This window comes from Pristiophorus japonicus, chromosome 2, assembly GCF_044704955.1.
Source record: "Pristiophorus japonicus isolate sPriJap1 chromosome 2, sPriJap1.hap1, whole genome shotgun sequence".
Lineage (NCBI taxonomy): Eukaryota > Metazoa > Chordata > Chondrichthyes > Pristiophoridae > Pristiophorus > Pristiophorus japonicus.
Genome location: NC_091978.1, coordinates 88714836 through 88735455, shown reverse-complemented (window position 1 = coordinate 88735455; position 20620 = coordinate 88714836). Strand labels below are relative to the sequence as shown.

The 20620-nt window shown below is 45.8% G+C and overlaps 1 protein-coding gene across 1 annotated transcript in view; it reads right to left on the bottom strand.

Moving 5' to 3' along the window:
• The window catches only part of LOC139231007 (gamma-secretase subunit Aph-1b-like), a 106428-nt gene that overhangs the window by 26572 nt on the left and 59236 nt on the right, over positions 1 to 20620 (bottom strand). The window contains exon 4 of the mRNA XM_070862483.1: positions 17106 to 17228. Coding sequence (XP_070718584.1) covers positions 17106 to 17228 — 123 coding nt within the window. The remainder of the gene's footprint in view (positions 1 to 17105; positions 17229 to 20620) is intronic.

Sequence of the window (20620 nt, the reverse complement as noted above, 5' to 3'; positions counted from 1 at the left end):
TCTCCTCATCGCTCCTCAAATTAAAATTAATTATGAGGGTTGGTATTGAAGCATCACAAAACAGGGTATCTTGAAAAGGTACAAGATAAAAGGCATGCCATCAAGATCAGGCAGCAGCAGAGCAGCATTGTCTGCATTATGCCACCAACCTTATCTGTAGCCATTGGCACACCGACTTGGCAATGACTGCCAGGAAGTTCTGGATCAGCAAAAAGCCACTTGTAAATCTGTGTTACCTGCTCTAAGAACACCTGTAACAAACATGCACAATGCCAGGGCAATTAAGATCATCTCCTTCCTCAACTTTTGCTTCCACCTTCTACAGGCTTAGCAGATCATTGCAATATGCTCCCCACGCATATTATCATCATTGGAGTCCCTCGAAATCGAGGAAGACTTGCTTCCACTCAAAGTGAGTTCTCAGGTGACTGAACAGTCCAATATGGGAATTAGTCTGTCACAGGCGGGACAGACAGTGGTTGAAGGAAAGGGTGGGTAGGGAGTCTGGTTTGTCGCATGCTCCTTCTGCTGTCTGCGCTTGGTTTCTGCATGCTCTCGGCGACGAGACCCAAGGTGCTCTATGCCCTCCCGGATGCTCTTCCTCCACTTAGGGCAGTCTTGGGCCAGGGATTTTCCAGGTGCCGGTGGGGATGTAAAGTGCAAAAAAGATTGATGCATAGGGCTGGATTTTCAGGAGTTAGCAGTTTCGCCAGTTTCCAGGCGCAAATCGCGGCAATTTTTTTTTTTTTAGCGGCGGGTTAGCGTTAGCGTCAGAGCGCGCAACTTCCGCCAAATCAAAGTTCACGATGGGCATTAGCGCTAACTCCAGCATTGCACGACAAAATTTGTGCGGCAAAGCCAAAAGTTGCAACCAAAAAAAGTCGGTCATTCTGCGCATGCACAAATTTCCCCCCCCCCCTCCCCCCCGGCTTTTCTGGTCTGCTGTCCGATCGCAAACGTTAATGCAAGGCGCGGTCACGCACTTGCGCAGTACACCCCGGGCTGATTCAGCCATTTTATTTTTGATTTTCATGATAGAGGAGGAAAATAACAGGCAGCGTGCTTGAAGATTCAGCCCAGAGACAACTGAGGCTCTCGTGGGGGCAGTGGAGCGTAGATGGCCTGAGTTGTACAGGACGAGTGGATCTAGACCCCTCCCATCAGTATTTAAGAAGATATGGAGGCAAAGTGCAGAGGAAGTCCCTGCCTCCGACACTGTGCAAAGAACTGCAACACAGTGCTGGAAAAAAATTCAACGATCATTCGAGGGTCGTTTGAGTACAATTTTTATTGATACACTCCTTCATTACTTAAAATATAAATCTGACACACTATTTGTTCTCATGCTGTGAGCACTTTGTGGGTTGCTTCCTAAAATGCATGACACATAGGTAGGCTTAATGTGGCATCTTATTTGCCATGAATGATCTTTACACATTATTAAGATTGTTTTCTGAGATCTCAAAAGATGTTTCCGCACTTCAAATGTCCTCCTGACGAACCATGTGCAACTTCCAAGGCCATTAAACAGAGGACTGTATAGTATAGTATATCACACAATATAGTATAAATGCTTTGGTGGCTATCTGTGTGTGCTACAAGAGCAGATGGACCCTCTGGTAACCATTCCCATTTTCATCTTTGCAGGCAAAGAAGTCCTACAACCGTCAGGAGCACCGGCGGACAGGAGACGGTCCGCCTCGGTCCCTGCCACTCACCGACCTGGAGGAGAGTGTGGCAGGTCTAATCAGTGTCTTAGGTCGGGCAACTGCCCATGGGAGACCTCTCTTGAATACTGATGGTATGTCCTGCACATTCACTGGGCTGGGTTGGGGCAATGTGATGTAGTGTCTGTGGACTAGGGTTGGGACAATGTCATGCAGTGCCTGTGAATTGGGTTGGGGCAATGTCATGCAGTGTCTGTGGACTAGATATAATGGAGTAGCGGAGGTCCTTCAAATGAGCCTGTGCTACATGACCTCTTTTGCCACCGGCAAACATCTTGTCCGAGGATGATCAAACATCCCGGGCTTTGAGATCTCGGAGGCTGCTGGGACTAGTAGTGTGCAGCAACGCAGTTCTGGGGTTGAATCCCGTATGCCATCTCTCCAGAGGGTGAGTCGGCAAAGTCTGTCTGCTGAAGGACAGGCAGACGCAAAACTGGGCACAGTGGCACTGTCCAGGGAGAGCACCCAGCTCATCCGTCAGCTCCTTGATGTCCTGAAGAGATTCCCGCGAGCATCAACAGTCTGAAAGCAATCATTACGGAGCTAGGGTCACAGATTGTTGGTGCGGGCCGCGAATTTTGCGAGGCTATCAATGCCCACACGTTACTGATGGCCTCCACCAGTCACATTGCAGTTTCCAGTGTGACACCCAGACACACCCCCCACAGCACCTGTGACTGGCAACGCCAATCAAGAGGCTCGTCAGTCAGATGCCGGGACTTCTACGCCTCGAGCAGATCCAGGCGGCGTCTCCAATGTCCCTCCCCCCAAATCAGCACGACTGTAGCCGCCTTGTCGCATGAACTCTTGATGCCACTTGATGAGCTATCGCAGTGGAGTTGCGGCGAATGTTTGTGGAGGAGGAGTGGCGACAGATCGTGGCGAAGGTGCGGCAAATGAGGGTACGGGGCCCAGAAGAGCCCAGGGGCAGCACGGGCCAGCCCACACTGCGATATGTGTGCGCATTAGCTCCGTGCAGCAGAGCAAGTCTCCAGTCATCCTGGTTAACCCTTGCCACTGGATAAAGGCCTCGCTCCGTCAAGCCCATGTGGTAGCTGATGTGCAACGGTCACCACACGTTAAAAAAAAAATCATGCACAGGCATTTTCCACCCTTTCAAATGGAGTTCAGGACTGGAATATTGGGTCCTTCATTGAAACATCTGTGACCTCATGTGAAAGCAAGTCATCCTCGTTCGAGGGGATGATGATGATGACTATGAATGATGATGGATGACGATGACGATGATGATGATGAATGGATGGATAGGCTGTAGGTCTGCCTTTATGAGCTGGCATATCTCTGTCAGCACTTCTTTTCAGAAGCGCAGCCTTCTAACGTACTGTGTCTCAGAGAGCTGCAGGTGTGAGCGCTGTTCACTGTAAATTCGTTGGGGGTAAGGCCTCCTCCCCATACGTCTGCGACCTCTTCGATTACGTTCAAAATCATCAATAAGCCTCCTTGCAGCTCGACGCCATATAAATATGGCAGCCAGGAATAATGTCTGACATAGTATAGTCCCCATCTTTTAAAATGTCCTTTAAAATGAACTATAAACTCACATAATACTAGAGTATGAAAAACGCAGCCGCCTTCTCCCAATCCTTTTATGCACTCAACTTCTGCTCCGTTTTCAAGATGTCGCCGTTAGCGCTGGGTGCGCCTGCTTTTTGCTGGCGAATTCCCGGGCGGACGATAACTCGGGCAATAAGCTTGAAAGTTCCACCCAGGGCGCTAGCACAGCGATTGACGTCATCCAAACGGTGAAAATATCAGGTGGGCGCTAAGTTTTAGCACTGCCGCAAAACCATTGGCGAAAGTTCCGCCCGGGCGCAAAATATTGTGTGCCTCTTTTCGCACAAACCCCCCCCCCGTAAACCCCTCGGAAATCCAGCCGATGGTTCAGTATGGTCAGCAGTATAATTTTCTTTCCCACTGAATGCAACACACACTGTTGTATTTCCCAAAGCAGATGGATCATGTGACAGCCACATGGCCATCTGCAGTCCATCTCATGTGTCCATCCATGCATCATGCAGGTCAATTGTATCACAATGATTTTATGGGTGAAGCCCTTTAAAGGTGCAAGTGTGCAGGGATGCCAGTTGTAAGTTGCAGCTTGAATATGTGGTCTGCTGGAATACAATGAAAAAGCTGCATCAGAGCGCAGGCCAGTAGTAAATGTTGACAGGCAACACTTTGTGGGATGCATAATTGGACCATCTACCTGGTAAACAATACTGTTGGGTAGTCTTACTTTGGCAACTTCCCTCTAGCATGCCATCTTGTTCTCGACCTGTTCTCAGATCCTGCAGACACAGTATCAAGTGCAGATAATGGCTGCATTGCCATCCTTTTAGGAGGGTGCTCTAGAATGGTAAACAAGTCAAGCTCGCACCACCTTGTGCAACAGCATCCCCACTTCACCAACCATCAAACAAGGTGCTTGTTCAGATGCTGCACTGACTTTGATTCAAGACATTGTTTTACGTCTCCATGTTTATTTTGCCAGTCTCTTTCTTTTCCCCTTGAAGCCTTGGTAAAGACTAAAATATATACAGCCCTGTGAAAAGACTGCAACAATATTTTTTGCTGATTAACAATCACTTACCTTTAAATTTATGCAATATCCCTTACATACTCAGTATAACTCCCTTTTTCCCCCTCACAATTCTTAATAGCTATGTGATTGTAGCTGGAAGGATAACAAACTGAAATATTCTCCGACAGAATGCAGAAAACAGAAAGCTAAAACTTGATTTTGATTCATAGACTTCAATGTTGAGGCTGGTACTTTAGCACACATTTAATGCTTTACATGTACTCCTGTGATTGCAGTGGGAAAAGGTCTTAGAAGTATATCCAATTTCTGGTTACCTCCTCCACAGCTCCAAGACTCAAGTCTGTAGTTTTATTTGCTTATTAATTCATACTCAGGACATAGGCGTCGTTGGCAAGGCCAGTATTTATTGCCTATCCCAAGTTATCACAAGAAGTTCTTCTTGAACCATGCAGGTTTGATACAACCGAGTGGCTTGCTAGGCCACTTCAGAGGGCAGTTAACTAGTTGGGATTTTACAACAATCCGTCTACTTCATGGTCACTTATACTGATCCCAGTATTTACAAAAAATACTGAATTAAAATTCTCAAACTGCCATGGTGGAATCTGAACTCGCATTTTCTGGATTATTATTTCAGGCCTTTGAATTACTAGGCCAGTAACATAACTACTAAACTAATTATAAAATAGTACCAGAACTTAGGAAATATTTTAAGAACATACGAAATAGGAGCAGGAGTAGGCCATTCGGTCCCTTCAAGCCTGCTCCATCCGCCATTCAATATCATGGCTGAACTTCTACACCAACTCCACTTTCCCGCCCTATCCCTTGATTCCTTAGTGTCCAAAAATCGATTGAGCTCAGTCTTGAATATACTCATCGACTGAGCATCCACAGCCCTCTGAGGTAGAGAATTCCAAAGATTCACAACCCTCTAAGTGCAGAAATTTCTCCTCATCTCAGTATTAAATGGCTGACCCCTTATCCTCAGGTATGACCCCTAGTTCTAGACTGTCCAGCCAGGGAAAACAGCTTCTCAGCATTTACCCTGTCAAGCCCTCTAAGAATTTTATACATTTCAATCTTCTCATTCTTCTAAACTCCAGAGAATATAGGCCCATTCTACTCAATGTTTTGCGGGTTAATATGGTTCTATTTTATGTTGCCTGAGGATAATTGGGATTGGATTGACTCTTGACAATCGCTCCAAATCCCAATGACTACGTGACAATTTTGTGTGCATGTAGGAAATGGGAAGAAGTCAGCGGGGTACCTGTGAGATTTTCTGGTTGCCCTTCATTAACATGCGGTCATCAAGTTGCAAGCGCGAAAAGCCCTTCCTGCAGACAGCCCACCGATTAGGGAGGCGGGATATCAGGCAGTGCAGCTGCTTCTCAAGTCATTGCAGCAGCAGCAGCAGCTTAAAGGGGAGGTGTATATTTCATCAGGAGCAGAGGGAACACTGCAGCAAGCAACATGAGTTCATAATCTACAGCAGCAGCTACATAAACTATCAAATCCGTTACAGTGCAATCCCCTAAACAAACGCCAGAAAAATGGGGTAGAGTTTAGTCTTGGGCGGTCGCGCAAAACGTGCAGTATTGCATCGGCCGCTTGGTAGACGCACCGCCCAATATTCAGTTCCACTGCAGAAAAAGGTATTGAATATTGAACAAGACAGCCGATCCGATGCTGCCTGATTTGCGAAACGAATTCCTACCCAATGTCTCCAAAAGCTCCCTACAACCTTACCTGACAGCAGCTGACAATCCTTTTAAATGGCTGCTTCCTGAATTGTACTGCCCATGGCTGGTGGGTGGGGATAGGAACTGGTCAGGCAGTGACGGACAAAAATGTGTCCTTGTCTAAATTACGTCACAAGGTTCCTTTCTGCATGTATACATGAGGCTCTTGCCAGTTTACTACAGAATCTGATTGCCAGGATTCATGTCTGCTTGAAAATTGGAATGGACATTAAAGCATTGGTAATTAAGTACCTCTTGAGGCACTTAATTTTGTGTTCACTACCGCCCCGCTTTTAGCGCAAGCAAGGCAGTCGCGAAAGGTATAATTAAAATGAAATGACATACTTCCAAGAATGCTGTAGCATGGAGAATATCCCAGTCTTAACCTACATTCCAATGGATATTGGAGTATTCAAACAGTTAATCTACAGCTGATTAAGTAGGACACAATCACAAGAGGAAATGTTTTCTGTACTGTACAACATAAATCCTTTCACAATGTACAGGATATGCTTTTTCCATGTCACAATTGACATCTCTTCGGCACATCTGCTAAACTGATAAATATGTCCTTTGCACATCTCTTATTTCAGCAGTAGCTGGATATGTAGTAAAAAAAAAACATTTGATAGCTGTCTCTGCATAGGAAAGTATGTCAAACTGAAGAGAGGCTGCACAACAGCAATGAAGACAAATCTGCTATTTTCAACCACATATTGGGCCCAAGTTTCCACAAGAGAGAAAACGGGCGCCTCTGGCCCTCGGCGCAGGCAGCACGAGCTGTGGGGGGGCGGAGCCAGGTCCTGGCGCTGGAAACAGTGCTGGGACCTCTGCACATGCGCGCTACAGTCGGCACACACGTGCAGTAGGTCCAGGCGCCGAACTGTGTGGGAGGGGCCCGGGGCACGCAGATGGCCTCACGGGGCTCCTCCTCCTCCTCCTCCTCCTCCTTCCTCCTTCCTCCTCCTCCTCCTCCTCCTCCTCCTCTCTCAGCGGCACGAACGGTTGCAGAATTCTCCCTGGCTGAAGCACTTTCACACAGATAGGAAGATGGTTTATTTAATCTTTTCTTGGCTTATAAATGTTTATTCAGGTTGGATTTATTTGTATAATATTTGTAGAAGTATAAATAAGGATTTATTGTCGAATTTAATGAGTTCCCTTCCCCCCCCTCGTTCTGGACGCCTAATTTGTAACCTGCGCCTGATTTTTTTTTATGTGTAGAACAGGTTTTTTCAGTTCTACAAAAATCTTCACTGGCTCCATTCTACTTTAGTTTGGAGTACATTTTCACTGTGGAAACTTTCAAATCAGGCGTCAGTGGCCGGACACACCCCCTTTTGAAGAAAAAATTCTGTTCTAAACTAGAACTGTTCTACCTGACTAGAACTGCAGAAAAAAAAATGTGGAGAATTGCGATTTCTAAAATAGTCCGTTCTCCACCAGTTGCTCCTAAAAATCAGGCACGAATCATGTGGAAACTTGGGCCCATTAAAACAGCACCGAGTCAAGGAGGTGCAAAGTGAGCATAATGCATTTGACAGAACGCCATTGTTTTCGGTCCCCGCCACAAACTCCATTACCTAGCACCGACTCCACCCCTCCCTGTGGCTGAACCAGACTGTTCACAACCTTGGTGTCCTATCTGACCCCAAAATGAGCTTCCGACCACATTCAGGCAGTTCAGAGAAGGTTCACTAGGTTGATTCCTGGGATGAGGGGGTTGACTTATAAGGAAAGATCGAGTAGGTTGGGCCTCTACTCATTGGAATTCAGAAGAATGAGAGATGATCTTATCGAAATGTGTAAGATTACAAGGGAGCTTGCAAGGTGGATGCAGAGAGGATGTTTCCACTGATGGGAGAGACCAGAACTAGAGGGCATGATCTTAGAATAAGGGGCCGCCCATTTAAAAGAGATGAGAAGAAATTTCTTCTGAGGGTCGTAAATCTGTGGAATTCGCTGCCTCAGAGAGCTGTGGAAGCTGGGACATTGAATAAATTTAAGACAGAAATAGACAGTTTCTTAAATAAGGGGATAAGGGGTTATGGGGAGCAGGCAAGGAAGTGGAGCTGAGTCGATGATCAGATCAGCCATGATCTTATTGAATGGCAGAGCAGGCTCGAGGGGGCGTATGGCCTACTTCTGTTCCTATTTCTTATAATCGCACAATTAAGACCGCCTACTTCCACCCTTGCAGTATCGCCCGACTCCGTCCCTTCCTCAGCTCATCTACTGCTGAACTCCTCATCCATGCCTTTGTTACATATGGACCTGACTATTCAAACACACTCCTGACTGGACTCCCATCTTCCACCCTCCAAAAATGAAGCTCATCCAAAACTCTATTGCCCATATCCTAACTCGCACCAAGTCCCATTCACCCATCGCCCTTGTGCTCACTGACCTGCACTGTCTCCCGGTTGAGCAATGCCTCAATTTTTAAATTTTCATCCTCGTTTTCAAATCCCTCCATAGCCTCACCCCTATCTCAGTAACCATAAGTGCTGGCCTTGCCAGCGACGCCCACATCCCAGAAGGATTAAAAAAAACTCCAACAAAAAACCTCCTACAGCCCTACAACCCTCCAAGGTATCTGCACTCCTCCAATTCTGGCATCCTGCGAGTCCCCTCAGCTGCTGAGGCCCTAAAGTCTGGAATTCTCTCCCTAAACTACTCTTCCTCTTTCCTACTTTAAGATGCTCTTTGACATCTTCCCTAATATCTCATGTAGCTGAGTGTCAAATTGTGTGTGATAACACTACTGTGAAGCACCTTGGGATGTTTTACTAGATTAAAGGCGCTATATAAATGTAAGTTGTTATTGTTGCTGACGTACCTCAAGTTCATCCCGCTTTATAAAACTTGCATTCTATCCACTACCAAAGGCTCAAAAGAGAGATTTAAATATGTATACTCTTAAAAAGACCGCAACACACACACTTTTTAATCTGACTGCTGGGTTTCCCGACCAATCAATGTGAGCGGGTGAGACGACATCACGCAGGGGCCTATTTCAGCTGAGGCATTTAAAGAAACACTGCAAAGATGACAGTTAAAGGTTTGTGGAGGTGAGAGAAAGATTGGTTGCAGATAAAAATGGATTCTCAACGTACCGCAACTGCCCCTCGCTTTATTGATGACTCCCTGGATCTCCTGATGCGAGATTTTAGAGCCCGCAGGGAGGTTTTATTCCCTGATGAGAGCAAGAAGTAAAACTCAATTACAAAGAAGGCATGGCTGCAGATAGCGGAGGAAGTGGTGGGGCGTTCCTAGATACAATGTAGGAAGAGATTTAATGACCTCATGAGGGCAGGAATGGTGAGTGCAATGCCACATTGAACTGCATCCTGATGTTGTGTCACCCCAAACCCTTCACTCTGCCTTCCCAAGCCTACTCCTGCACATCACTCTTCACACCAATGTACCTTGCAGATGCACCCATCCTTCTCGGTCTATGCACTTCCTCACATCCCCATCTAACTATCCAACACGGACACTCACCCTCATCTTAATGCGATGTCATGCCTTTCCTTCATAGTCGCCCTCTACAGATTTTGCCCATCCATCCGTTCCACTCTCACTCAAAGGTCTGTTGTTTCCCTCCTTGCAGGTGAAGAGAGCACGGAACACACGGGAGAGGCAGAGAACCAGAGGTGACCCTCCAGTCATCACCACGCTCATAGCTAGAGGAGGAGGCAGTTGAAATAAGTGGAGTGCCGAGTGAGTTGCCCCCCCACCCCCACCTCAGTCAGTGCCCCACATGGTGCCTTCTGTCCCGATGGCTGAGTCTGCCCCTGCACAGGTGCAAGTGGAGCAGTCTTTGGAGGGGCCCTCACAGGCTCCAAAACCCACAGGATGTCAGCCAAAAGCTTCTGAGTAGTCAGGGCAGGGAAATGAGCAGCCTGACTCTATTTCTGCTGAAGCCAGAGGTTGCACGTCGTAGGAGTTATAGGAAAAGGAAGATGAAAGGGTATGCACATGGGGGTTCTGGACATGTCACAATAAGTTTCTGTAAGTTTTGATGCACATATAAAATTATTTCTTTACACTCCTAGGTGATCTGAGGGTGCCTTGATCGTCACATGTGCAGTCGACGATGCCCTGCATCTGTGGGAAGCCAGCTAGAGCCGCAAACCCGAACGCCTGCTTCATCGGTGGCAAAGTGTATAACTGCTTTCCCTGGAAAAAACTGTATCAGTCACCTGGGAGATGGAAGTGTGAGTGAAATCCTGCAAATGTCTCCTGCAGATCCCTGGAAGGAGCCTGAGGCGAAGAAGTTGAGCGTACTGGTCACTTTGACAGTCACTGGTAACGTGTCTCCGTCAGGTCTTGTTCCAGCAGACTACAAATGTCTGTCATGACCTGACGCGATACCCCTTGCCTCTTGAGATGCTGCTGTTCAGTCATGTCCAGGATGCTGATCCTCTGCCTATATACGCTGCCCTGGGGGTATTGCCTCCTGCGAGCTGCACCTCATGCTCATCCCCTCTCTCCTGTAGTGCGGCAGGTCGGTAAGAAGGGTGGTGGTGCTCATCTTGGTGCTCATCAGAGGTCCAAGGTGAAACAGCATACGCGGCACCCATGCTGATCTGATATATGACAGATGGAAAGTAGAGATCAAATGCACAATCTCCAAAGTAGTGCGAGTGACCTCCAATGTAGTGAAAGTCACCTCCAAAGTTGTAGAAATCACCTGGAAAGTACTGAGAGCAAACTCTCAGAACAAGTGGTGTGAGCAGAAGCCTTTCACTTTTGCAATGAAGCAGGTGTGAGGTCTCAGTACTTGAGTGATTTTTTGACTGTCATTTGCTCAGCTCCCTCAACTGCCACTGTACTCCCGCCTTGCTTTCACTGGTGAGGTCCAGGAAGCTCAGGAAACACGTGCACACACAGTTAAAGTTGAAAACCCCTGTAAAAACACTCTTAACCACCTCTTAATAGCTTTAAATTGGTAACCCGCCTCTCCAGAGAGGATTTCTCACTCGCCCGAGTGAAATGCGGAAGTCGGCGGGTTGAAGCCGGCTTCCCGACACGAGGACAATTCCAGCACATTTAACCACCCACCCGCTCCCAAACCTACTCACTCTTTGCTGTTAAAATTCTCCCCATACAACACACACAATGATTCATGACCTTTCAAAATATAAATGCTGCGGTTCCAAATAAAAGTCTGATGGAAACCATTAGAATTGTAGGATGCCAAAAAGTCTGTAATACACATCTGAAAACCTGATAAAGTTATCAGCTGAATAGGAAGAAATCGTCTCAACCAGTCTGTGATCGCATCAGTTTTATTGCCTACTGTCTCCAGGGAAGGGAGGTAAAATTGAACCTTTTTGATTTATAAAGTCCTGGAAATTTCAGATATAATCTTTTCAAGCTTTTATTCTACAGTTGCCATCAATGACTAATAACAGGTTTTCCAGCAATACATTTATGACTCAAAATGTATGCTGTAATGATTATCTTCATAGCTTGTCACTGAAAAGCTGAAAGATTTACAATGAACAACAACAACAACTTGTATTTATGTAACGCCTTTAACATAGTGCAACGTCCCAAGGCACTTCTCACAGGAGTAATGGGCCGAAAACTGTGGTCGGGGGCTTCCTTCGGACGAACATCTCGGACCCGAAAGAAATCTACCTGTTGATCCCGGAAGAACATAGGATTCCGGTCGGAGGCCTTCATTCACTGCACAGCATACAGGAAGATGTCTTCCACGTACGAACGCATCTGTTGGAATCACGTGGGCCTGGACCACCAATCACTATCTAGTATTCTCATTGATAAAAATGGGAGCTCTGTTTGTATGGGCTCCCATTACAATCAATGAGCATAACCCCTAAGACACAAACACAGCACAATAAAAATTTTTAAACTCACATATTTAAAATTAATTGAAATTAAATGTGATTAAAAATGTTTTTAAAAATATATTTTTTGGAATTTTCTTTAAATGTGTTAATAGGGTTAAAAAATAAACTTACCTTAATGGACAGGGCTTTTAATATAAAAATGAATGATTAAATTGAACTTTTCTATGTTTTAAAAGTGTAACACTGATTTTACCAGGCATAAAAGTTTGAAGGACTTTCGCTGGGCATGAGTTGGGCAAAGAGCCCAATCTCTGCCGCGCGGATGTCCTTCCTACGGGAATGCGTAGAATCGGTCTCAAGAAATCTTGACAGATTGGAAAAGTCAGTTCTCGGTGCATGCGCATCGTGCCCCGAGAACCGGCTTTTGCTAGGCCTCGCCGGGTGCATGCGCATTTCCCAGCACGGACCCAGCAAGGCCGCAATTTCCGGCCCGTTATGAGATAACAATTTGACACCAAGCTGCATGAGGAGAAATTAGGGCAGATGACCAAAACTTGGTGAAAGAGGTAAGTTTAAAGGAGTATCTTGAAGGAGGAAAGAGAGGTAGCAATGCGGAGAGGTTTAAGCAGGGAATTCCAGAGCTTAGGGCCTAGGCAATAGAAGGCATGGCCACCAGTGGTTGAGCGATTGTAATCAGGAATGCTCAAGAGGGCAGAATTAGAGGAGCGCAGACATCGCAGGGGATTGTGGGGCTGGAGGAGATTACAGAGATAGGAAGGGGCGAGGCTATGGAGGGATTTGAAAAAAAGGATGAGAATTTTGAAATTGTGGCATTGCTTAACCAGCAGCCAATGTAGGTCAGCGAGCACAGGGGTGATGGGTGAGCAGGACTTGGTGCAAGTTAGGATACGGTTACGAAGGGTAGAATGTGGGAGGCCAGCAAGAGTGTGTTGGAATAGTCAAGTCTAGAGGTAACAAAGGCATGGAGGAGGGCTTCAGCAGTGGCTAAGCTGAGGCAAGGGCGGAGCTAGGTGATGTTACGGAGGTGGAAACAGGCAGTCTTAGTTATGCTATGGATATGTGGTCGAAAGCCCATTTCAGGGTTAAATATGACACCAAGGTTGCGAACAGTATGGTTCAGCCTCAGACAGAAGTTGGGGAGAGGGATGGAGTCAGAGGCTAGGGAATGGAGTTGTGGCGGGGACCGAAAACAATGGCTTTGGTCTTCCCAATATGCAATTGTAGAAAATTTCTGCTCATCCAGAACTGGACGTCGGACATGCAGTCTGACAATTTAGAGACCGAGGAGGGGTCGAGAAAAGTGGTAGTGAGGTAGAGCTGGGTGTCATCAATATATGTGTGGAAGCTGATGCTGTGTTTTCAGATGATGTCGCCAAGGGGCAACATGTAGATGAGAAATAGGAGGGGGCTATGGATAGATCCTTGGGGGAACACCAGAGGTAACAATGCAGAGTGGGAAGAGAAGCCATTGCAGGTGATTCTCTGGCTACAATTAGATAGAAAAGAATGGAACCAGGCGAGTGCAGTCCCACCCAGCTAGACGATGGTGGCGAGGTATTGGAGAAGGATGGAGTCGTCAACCATGTCAAAGGCTGCAGACAAGTCAAGAAGGACGAGGAGGGATATTTTGCTTTTGTCACAGTCACAAAGGATGTCATTTGTGACTTTGATAAGAGCCATTTTGGTACTGTGGCGGACGTGGAAACCGGATTCAAACATGGAACTGCGGGAAAGATGGGCACGGATTTGGGAGGCGACAACACGTTCAAGGACTTGAGAGGAAAGGGATGTTGGAGATGGGGTGGTAGTTTGCAAGGACGGAGGGCTCGCGGGTTGTTTTTTTGAGCAGGATGACGACAGCAGATTTGAGGGAGAGCGGGACAGGACCTGAGGGGAGAGACCCGTTAACAATGTCAGCTAACATGGGAGCCAGAAAAGGAAATTGGGTGGTCAGCAGTTTGGTGGGAATAGGGTCAAGGGAGCAGGAAGTGCGTCTCATGGACAGGATGAGCTCAGAAAGGTCATGAGGGGAGATCGGAGAGTAGCTGGAGAAAGGTGTGAGGTCAGGACTAGGGCAGGGGGGAATCCTTAGAGCAAGTTTGGCCCGGTGTGCGCTAGAGGAAGGAAGGGAAGAGGCAGAGGCAGTCGAACGGATGGTATCAATCTTAGAGACAAAGAAGTCCATGAGCTCCTCACACTTATTCTCAGAGGTGAGGGTAGAGACTGGGACAATGGGGTAGAGAGGGTAAAGACGGTTAGCAGTGCAGAATAGAAGCCAGGGTTTATCTTTACATTCGGAATGATTCTGGAATAGTGAGCAATTTTGGCAGATAAGAGCAGGACCCGATAATGCTTTACGTGGTCCAGCCAGATCTGGCGGTGAATGGTTAAACCAGTTGTCCGCAAATCCATTCAAGTCTGCGTCTCTTGGACTTAAGGGAGCGAAGATCAGGGCTGTAGCAGTGGAAACGGCCAGGATAAGAGAGTAATTATTTTAATAGAGACTAGGGCATCAAAGGTAGTGGTGAGGGTGTGATTGAGCAGATCGATAGCTGAAGAAATGTCGTGGTGAATGGAAGGCCAAAGGCTGGACAGTTGCAACTAGCTAGGGAGCAAAATATTATGCAACTAGCTTTCCAGCAACACAATTGAGGCTAATAAATCCAGGTGTACTGGTGCCCTGTTTTCTCTGTCTCTGTAAGCCCCTCGAACCCTCAAAGATCTACGTGCTTCTTCAATTCTGGCCTCCTGCAATCCCCGATTTTCATCACCCCACCATTGGCGGCCGTGCATTCAGGCCATAAACTCTGGAATTCCCTCACTACACCTTTCAACCTCTTTATCCCTCACTCTCCTCCTTTAAGATGCTCCTTAAAACCTACCTCACCTGTCTGAATATCTCCTGATATAGCTTGTTGTTAAATTGTGTTTGATAACACTCCTGTGAACTGCCTTGGGGATGTTTTATTACGTTAAATGCGCTAAATAAATGCAAGTTGTGGTGGTGCTGGTCATTCATTCGGAGATGTCGTTTTTGAGATTATCAAGCTCCCTCCGCTTCACAGGATTAGTATCAATTGTTTTCCAGACAGGGTGTTGATAAAACACTGTTTGGTAGTCAAATGCTCCATTGAAGAATAAGTCACAAGCATGGGATGGAATTGTGAAGAGGAAAGGTGAATGAACAGATCTAGGGCTAACAACTCTGGCTGGATGCATTCCTTGAGGTTTCATCACATGACCTCTGTCTGGAACTGGCCTACCCCTATGCTCCCATCATTGAATGCCTAACACACCCATCACGGCACACCCCTTCCCAGGCCAATTGGAAAGAAAACAGACTCTTCGTTACCCAATTGGATGATTCTTGACTGTCAGCCAAACAGCTTTTTTCCCCTTCTCCAATATTTTTATAACTAACAAACAAAAGTGTTTAAAGAAAATTTTAAAACATAATTGTTTTTTTTTAAATGGTGCTTTGGTTTTTCTCCTGGACTAGTCACAGCAGTGTTCTGGAGATTAATCTTAATTCCTGGAGACTCCATGACAATCCTGGATGGTTGGCAACCCTAGTCAGATCAGATATAACTGTGTAGGAGAAATGCCAAAAGAATCAACTTAAATGTGTCCTCAAAATAGACTTGTTAGTCAGTCTGAATGCCAGGAAAGGAAAGAACTAATGCTAATTAAACAATGAAGGCTTATACAAAGAAAATATTTCTCATCACGGCTTGATGTCAAGCCTTCAATACTACAGACCCAGAGACGGCTCATTAAGGGTGACGTAAATATGTCCTGCCTTATCTAGATCTGTGCGCAATCCTTTTCATAGCAAAGACCAGAGAAGCTAGGGAGTAAACAAGCAATCTGGTATGTCTACGTATTGGTGCTTCATTGATCTGGAGGTTATTAGGGGTACCAACAGGGATGTGTGAAGTGATTGACCCCACTAGGGCTGAATTCTTCGAACACATCCAGATTGGTCAATGTCCATGATGTGGACATCAGGTAAAACTGGAGTTCTGATGAAGGGTCTTCGACCTGAAATGTGAACTCTGTTTCTCTCTCCAAAGATGCTGCCTGACCCACTGAGATTTTCAGAATTTTGTGATTTTATTTCAGATTCCAGTATCCACAGTATTTTGCTTTTGTGTTGAGGTAAAGGTTCCTATTGGTAGCTTGCATTCATAAAATCAGCCCTTATAACTGGTGCATTTCCAGCACCAGCAATATAACAATCATATCACTGTCTACAATTACATCTAAATGCACTTCATGGACCCTCTAGTTTGAGGTAGTTTGTGGAAATAGAGCCAATTACAAAATGGCCCAGAAATCCCGGCCTCCCCAGGTCCATACAGAGTGTGTACGGACTCAGCCGGCTTTTGCGATGCCTTCATATCATCACACAATGCATATGCGCTGAAAACCGGCTTTTCCGATCAGTCAAGCTTGACAGATCCTCCGTATCTCGGGAGCAAGGGTAAATACCGCAATTTTGTCCGGCAAATGTCCTGAAGACTCTTGCACCTGATAAAAGCAGGCGCTTAGCCTCCTTTTACAGGTGTGAGAGTTTTAAAACACACAAAAACATAATAAAATAAATTTAAAAGACACATAAAAACCCTGCCCACTACAGTAAGTTTATTTTAAAACATAATTTTTTTAAACTTAGAAAAAAATGATTTTCCGATTTTTTTTACAAAGACATTTATTAACTTTAATTTCAATTAATTTTAATTATGTGAGGTGTGTTTTTTTATTTTTTATTATGGTGTTTAGTGTTTGTTTTTTTCTCATTAATCGCAGTGAGAACTCGTAGATATGGAGTTCTCATTGCTATTAATGAGAAAGCTGTGGAATACTGCACCTGATTAGCTGAACAGTCACACGTGACTGGCACCTTCTGCATTGGAACCTCAAGGACAGGAGTGCCCTTCGCAGCGTGGGAAGAGAAGGCCTCCCCACCAAATCACAGGCACCTCTGGGACCACCAGGTAATTTCGTAAAAGTTCTTCGGTTGGAGGTGTTCGTCTGAAAGAACCCTCCGACCGGAATTTCAGAGCCAATATATTTTACTTCATGTTTAACTAGGAGTTTTATTAGAACTTTCTAATAGTCTGTTATTAAGTCATTTATTCTTTTGAAAATTCAATATTCAATAGAAATTTGTATGCAGCAGTTTAAAAAAAAATAGCAGGGTGATTGAAATACGAAAGAGTCTTACCTGATGTGAGGAAGTAATACTGAGAATCCCAAAAGATTCCGACAGTTCCTGGTCCCACAGAGCCTGCAAGTATGTTGACGACAGAGAAAGCTCCACTCATTATTCCAAATCCAAGTCCTGCCACTGAAAATATAAAAGTACAATTTAATTTACAATCTAAAATGCATGGTGAGAAACAGACTGTCATAAGAACATAAGAAGTATGTTTCCTACATTACAGCAGTGACTACACTTCAAAAGTAGTTAACTGGCTGTTAATCGCTTTGCGACATCCTGAGGTCATGAAATGCACTAAATAAATGCAAGTTCTTCTTCTATTAATCTAGTCTAGGAGAAAATCATCCAGAGATTTCATTCATGCTGGAACTGCAGACATCAGGCTCAGCTGTGATGCCCCAGGATCAAGTAGCCAGTCAACATGAAGAATACGCACTTGGATGAACTAATAGATAATTGAGGGGAAGTTATTAGAATCCATCATCAAAGACAGAGTAACTGCACACTTTGATAAATGCCAGTTGATCAAAAGATTTGTGAACAGTGGGTCATGTCTGACCAATTTAGTTATTTTTTTCATTATACGGTGGATAGATGAGTGTCTATGGATAATGTCATTTAATAAGGTTCTGCACAAGAGCTAATTAGCAAAATGAGTGCATACAGTATTGGAGACAAATTTGGTAACTGATAGGCAAGTGGGAAATGGAGAATAGGGATAAAACATTCGTTCTCTGATTGGCAGGATGTGACGTGGTGTTTTCCAGGGAATCTATATTGGAGCTTCAGCTTTTCACCGCATATATTAATGACTTGGATGAGGGAATAGAGAGTTTGCAGATGACACGAAGTTAGGAGGCACAGTAATTTGCATGCATGGGCAAAACTATGGCAGATGGACTTCAATATGGGGACGTGCGAGGTTATGAAGATTTTGATCAAAAAAAAGAGAAATTGGAATATTTTCCTCATGATGAAAGACTAGGCGATGTGGAGGAGCAAAGGGTGTCCACGTACACAAATAACTAAAGTCTACTGCATAGATACAAAAAGTAATCAAAAAGGCTAATGGAATGTTGATCATTATATCAAGGATGCTGGAATACACGATTGAGGCTTCTTTAAAGATTCCTAAAAAGGAAATTACATTTTATTTAAAAGTTGGCAATAGTTAACATAATACAATTGCCTGCCAAGTGTCCTCAACAGTCTCCTGCTACAGCTGAACAGAAATACTCCAAGGGGTCTAAATGTTTTGGTTGGAAACCACAGAAATGGAGCATTCTGGAAACCAACTCAAATTACTACAAAGAATCACTGAGGTTGGGCTCAGAATTTAACAGTGGCTGCAACACTTTATGGGTTTCTTCCAAGTGGCATGGTGATACTAACACAAAAGCAAAATAATGCAGAATCTGGAATCTGAAATAAAAACAGAGAATGCTGGAAATTGCAGCAGGTGACACACTGAAATTTCCAGCATTCTCTGGTGATACTGACTATCAGTACAGTAATGCACAGAGCAGAGATAGGAACATGTATCACATTGGCCCGGATTTTGCAGTCGGCGGCCTAACTAAGGATTACGCTGCCAGCATCAGAATGGAATGTGCACTGCTGGGAAACCCTCCTTCAAGAAGTTGATGTCAGACGCTGCAGAGTTGAGTACAGCGTAGTGGCCCATGGATACCAGGAGTGCACCATGTGCGTAAGCGCACCTGGGATCATGTGGGCTCCAATCAGGAAACAGAAGGTCTCTCATTCACCTCCATTGGATACGGTGGTATTTTCTAGGAAGAATATTGGAGTTAGCAGCTAATGACATGCAGCTGATAAATGTTTTTACGCATTTGGTACCATGAAAGGTCACCCCTTGCAACACTGTCAGAGGGGCTGTTGAGTTAGCAGATGACAAGCAGGAATCTGGCAAATAGTGAAATATCAGCGAAGATGAAACTCTGACAGTTCGAATGGAGTGATGATTGAGAAAAGAATGAATAGAACCGGGCCAATTTCCAGCTACTTGAAGGGGTCAAGTTTCGGCCCGAATTGCTCCTATTTTTTTTGGAGCAACTAGTTTAGAATGGAGTATCTTCGAAATTGCAATTCTCGGTCTTTAGTTTGCTCCAGTTCCAGTGAGTTAGAACAGTTTCATTTTAGAACAGATTTTTTTTTCCCCCAAAAGGGGGCGTGTCCAGCCACTTACGCCTGTTTTGCAGTTTAGGCAGCGAAAACTTACTCCAAACTAACTTAGAATGAAGTATGTGTAGATTTTTGCACGCTCAGAAAAACCTTGCCTACACTTAGAAATCAGGCGTAGGGAACGAAAGATGGGGAGGTGAGTTTACAAACATTAAACACTTCACTTTTACAAATAAAGAGCCATCATCAATAATAAATGATAAATAAATAAACCAATAAATCAATTCAAAAAAGTTAATTAAAAAAAAAAATCACTCAATAAATAAAAAACTATTTCTACTCACCTACTGCAGCACTGGGGAGAAGGGGGGGGCAAGAGCGAAGATGGGGAAGGGGGGAGGAGGAGAAGATGGGGGGGGGGGGAGAAGGAAGAGAAGATGGGGGGGAGAAGGAGGAGAAGATGGGGGGGAGAAGGAAGAGAAGATGGGGGGGGGAGAAGGAAGAGAAGATGGGGGGGGAGAAGGAAGAGAAGATGGGGGGGGAGAAGGAAGAGAAGATGGGGGGGGAGAAGGAAGAGAAGATGGGGGGGGAGAAGGAAGAGAAGATGGGGGGGGAGAAGGAAGAGAAGATGGGGGGGGAGAAGGAAGAGAAGATGGGGGGGAGAAGGAGGAGAAGATGGGGGGGGAGAAGGAGGAGAAGATGGGGGGGAGAAGGAGGAGAAGATGGGGGGGAGAAGGAGGAGAAGATGGGGGGGGGGGAGAAGGAAGAGAAGATGGGGGGGGGAGAAGGAAGAGAAGATGGGGGGAGAAGGAAGAGAAGATGGGGGGGAGAAGGAGGAGAAGATGGGGGGAGAAGGAGGAGAAGATGGGGGGGAGAAGGAGGAGAAGATGGGGGGGAGGAAGAGAAGATGGGGGGGGAGAAGGAAGAGAAGATGGGGGGGGAGAAGAGAAGATGGGGGGGGGAGGAAGAGAAGATGGGGGGGGAGGAAGAGAAGATGGGGGGGGGAGGAAGAGAAGATGGGGGGGGGAGGAAGAGAAGATGGGGGGGGGAGGAAGAGAAGATGGGGGGGGGAGGAAGAGAAGATGGGGGGGGGAGGAAGAGAAGATGGGGGGGGGAGGAAGAGAAGATGGGGGGGGAGGAAGAGAAGATGGGGGGGGAGGAAGAGAAGATGGGGGGGGAGGAAGAGAAGATGGGGGGGAGGAAGAGAAGATGGGGGGGAGGAAGAGAAGATGGGGGGGAGGAAGAGAAGATGGGGGGGAGGAAGAGAAGATGGGGGGAGGAAGAGAAGATGGGGGGGAGGAAGAGAAGATGGGGGGGAGGAAGAGAAGATGGGGGGGAGGAAGAGAAGATGGGGGGGAGGAAGAGAAGATGGGGGG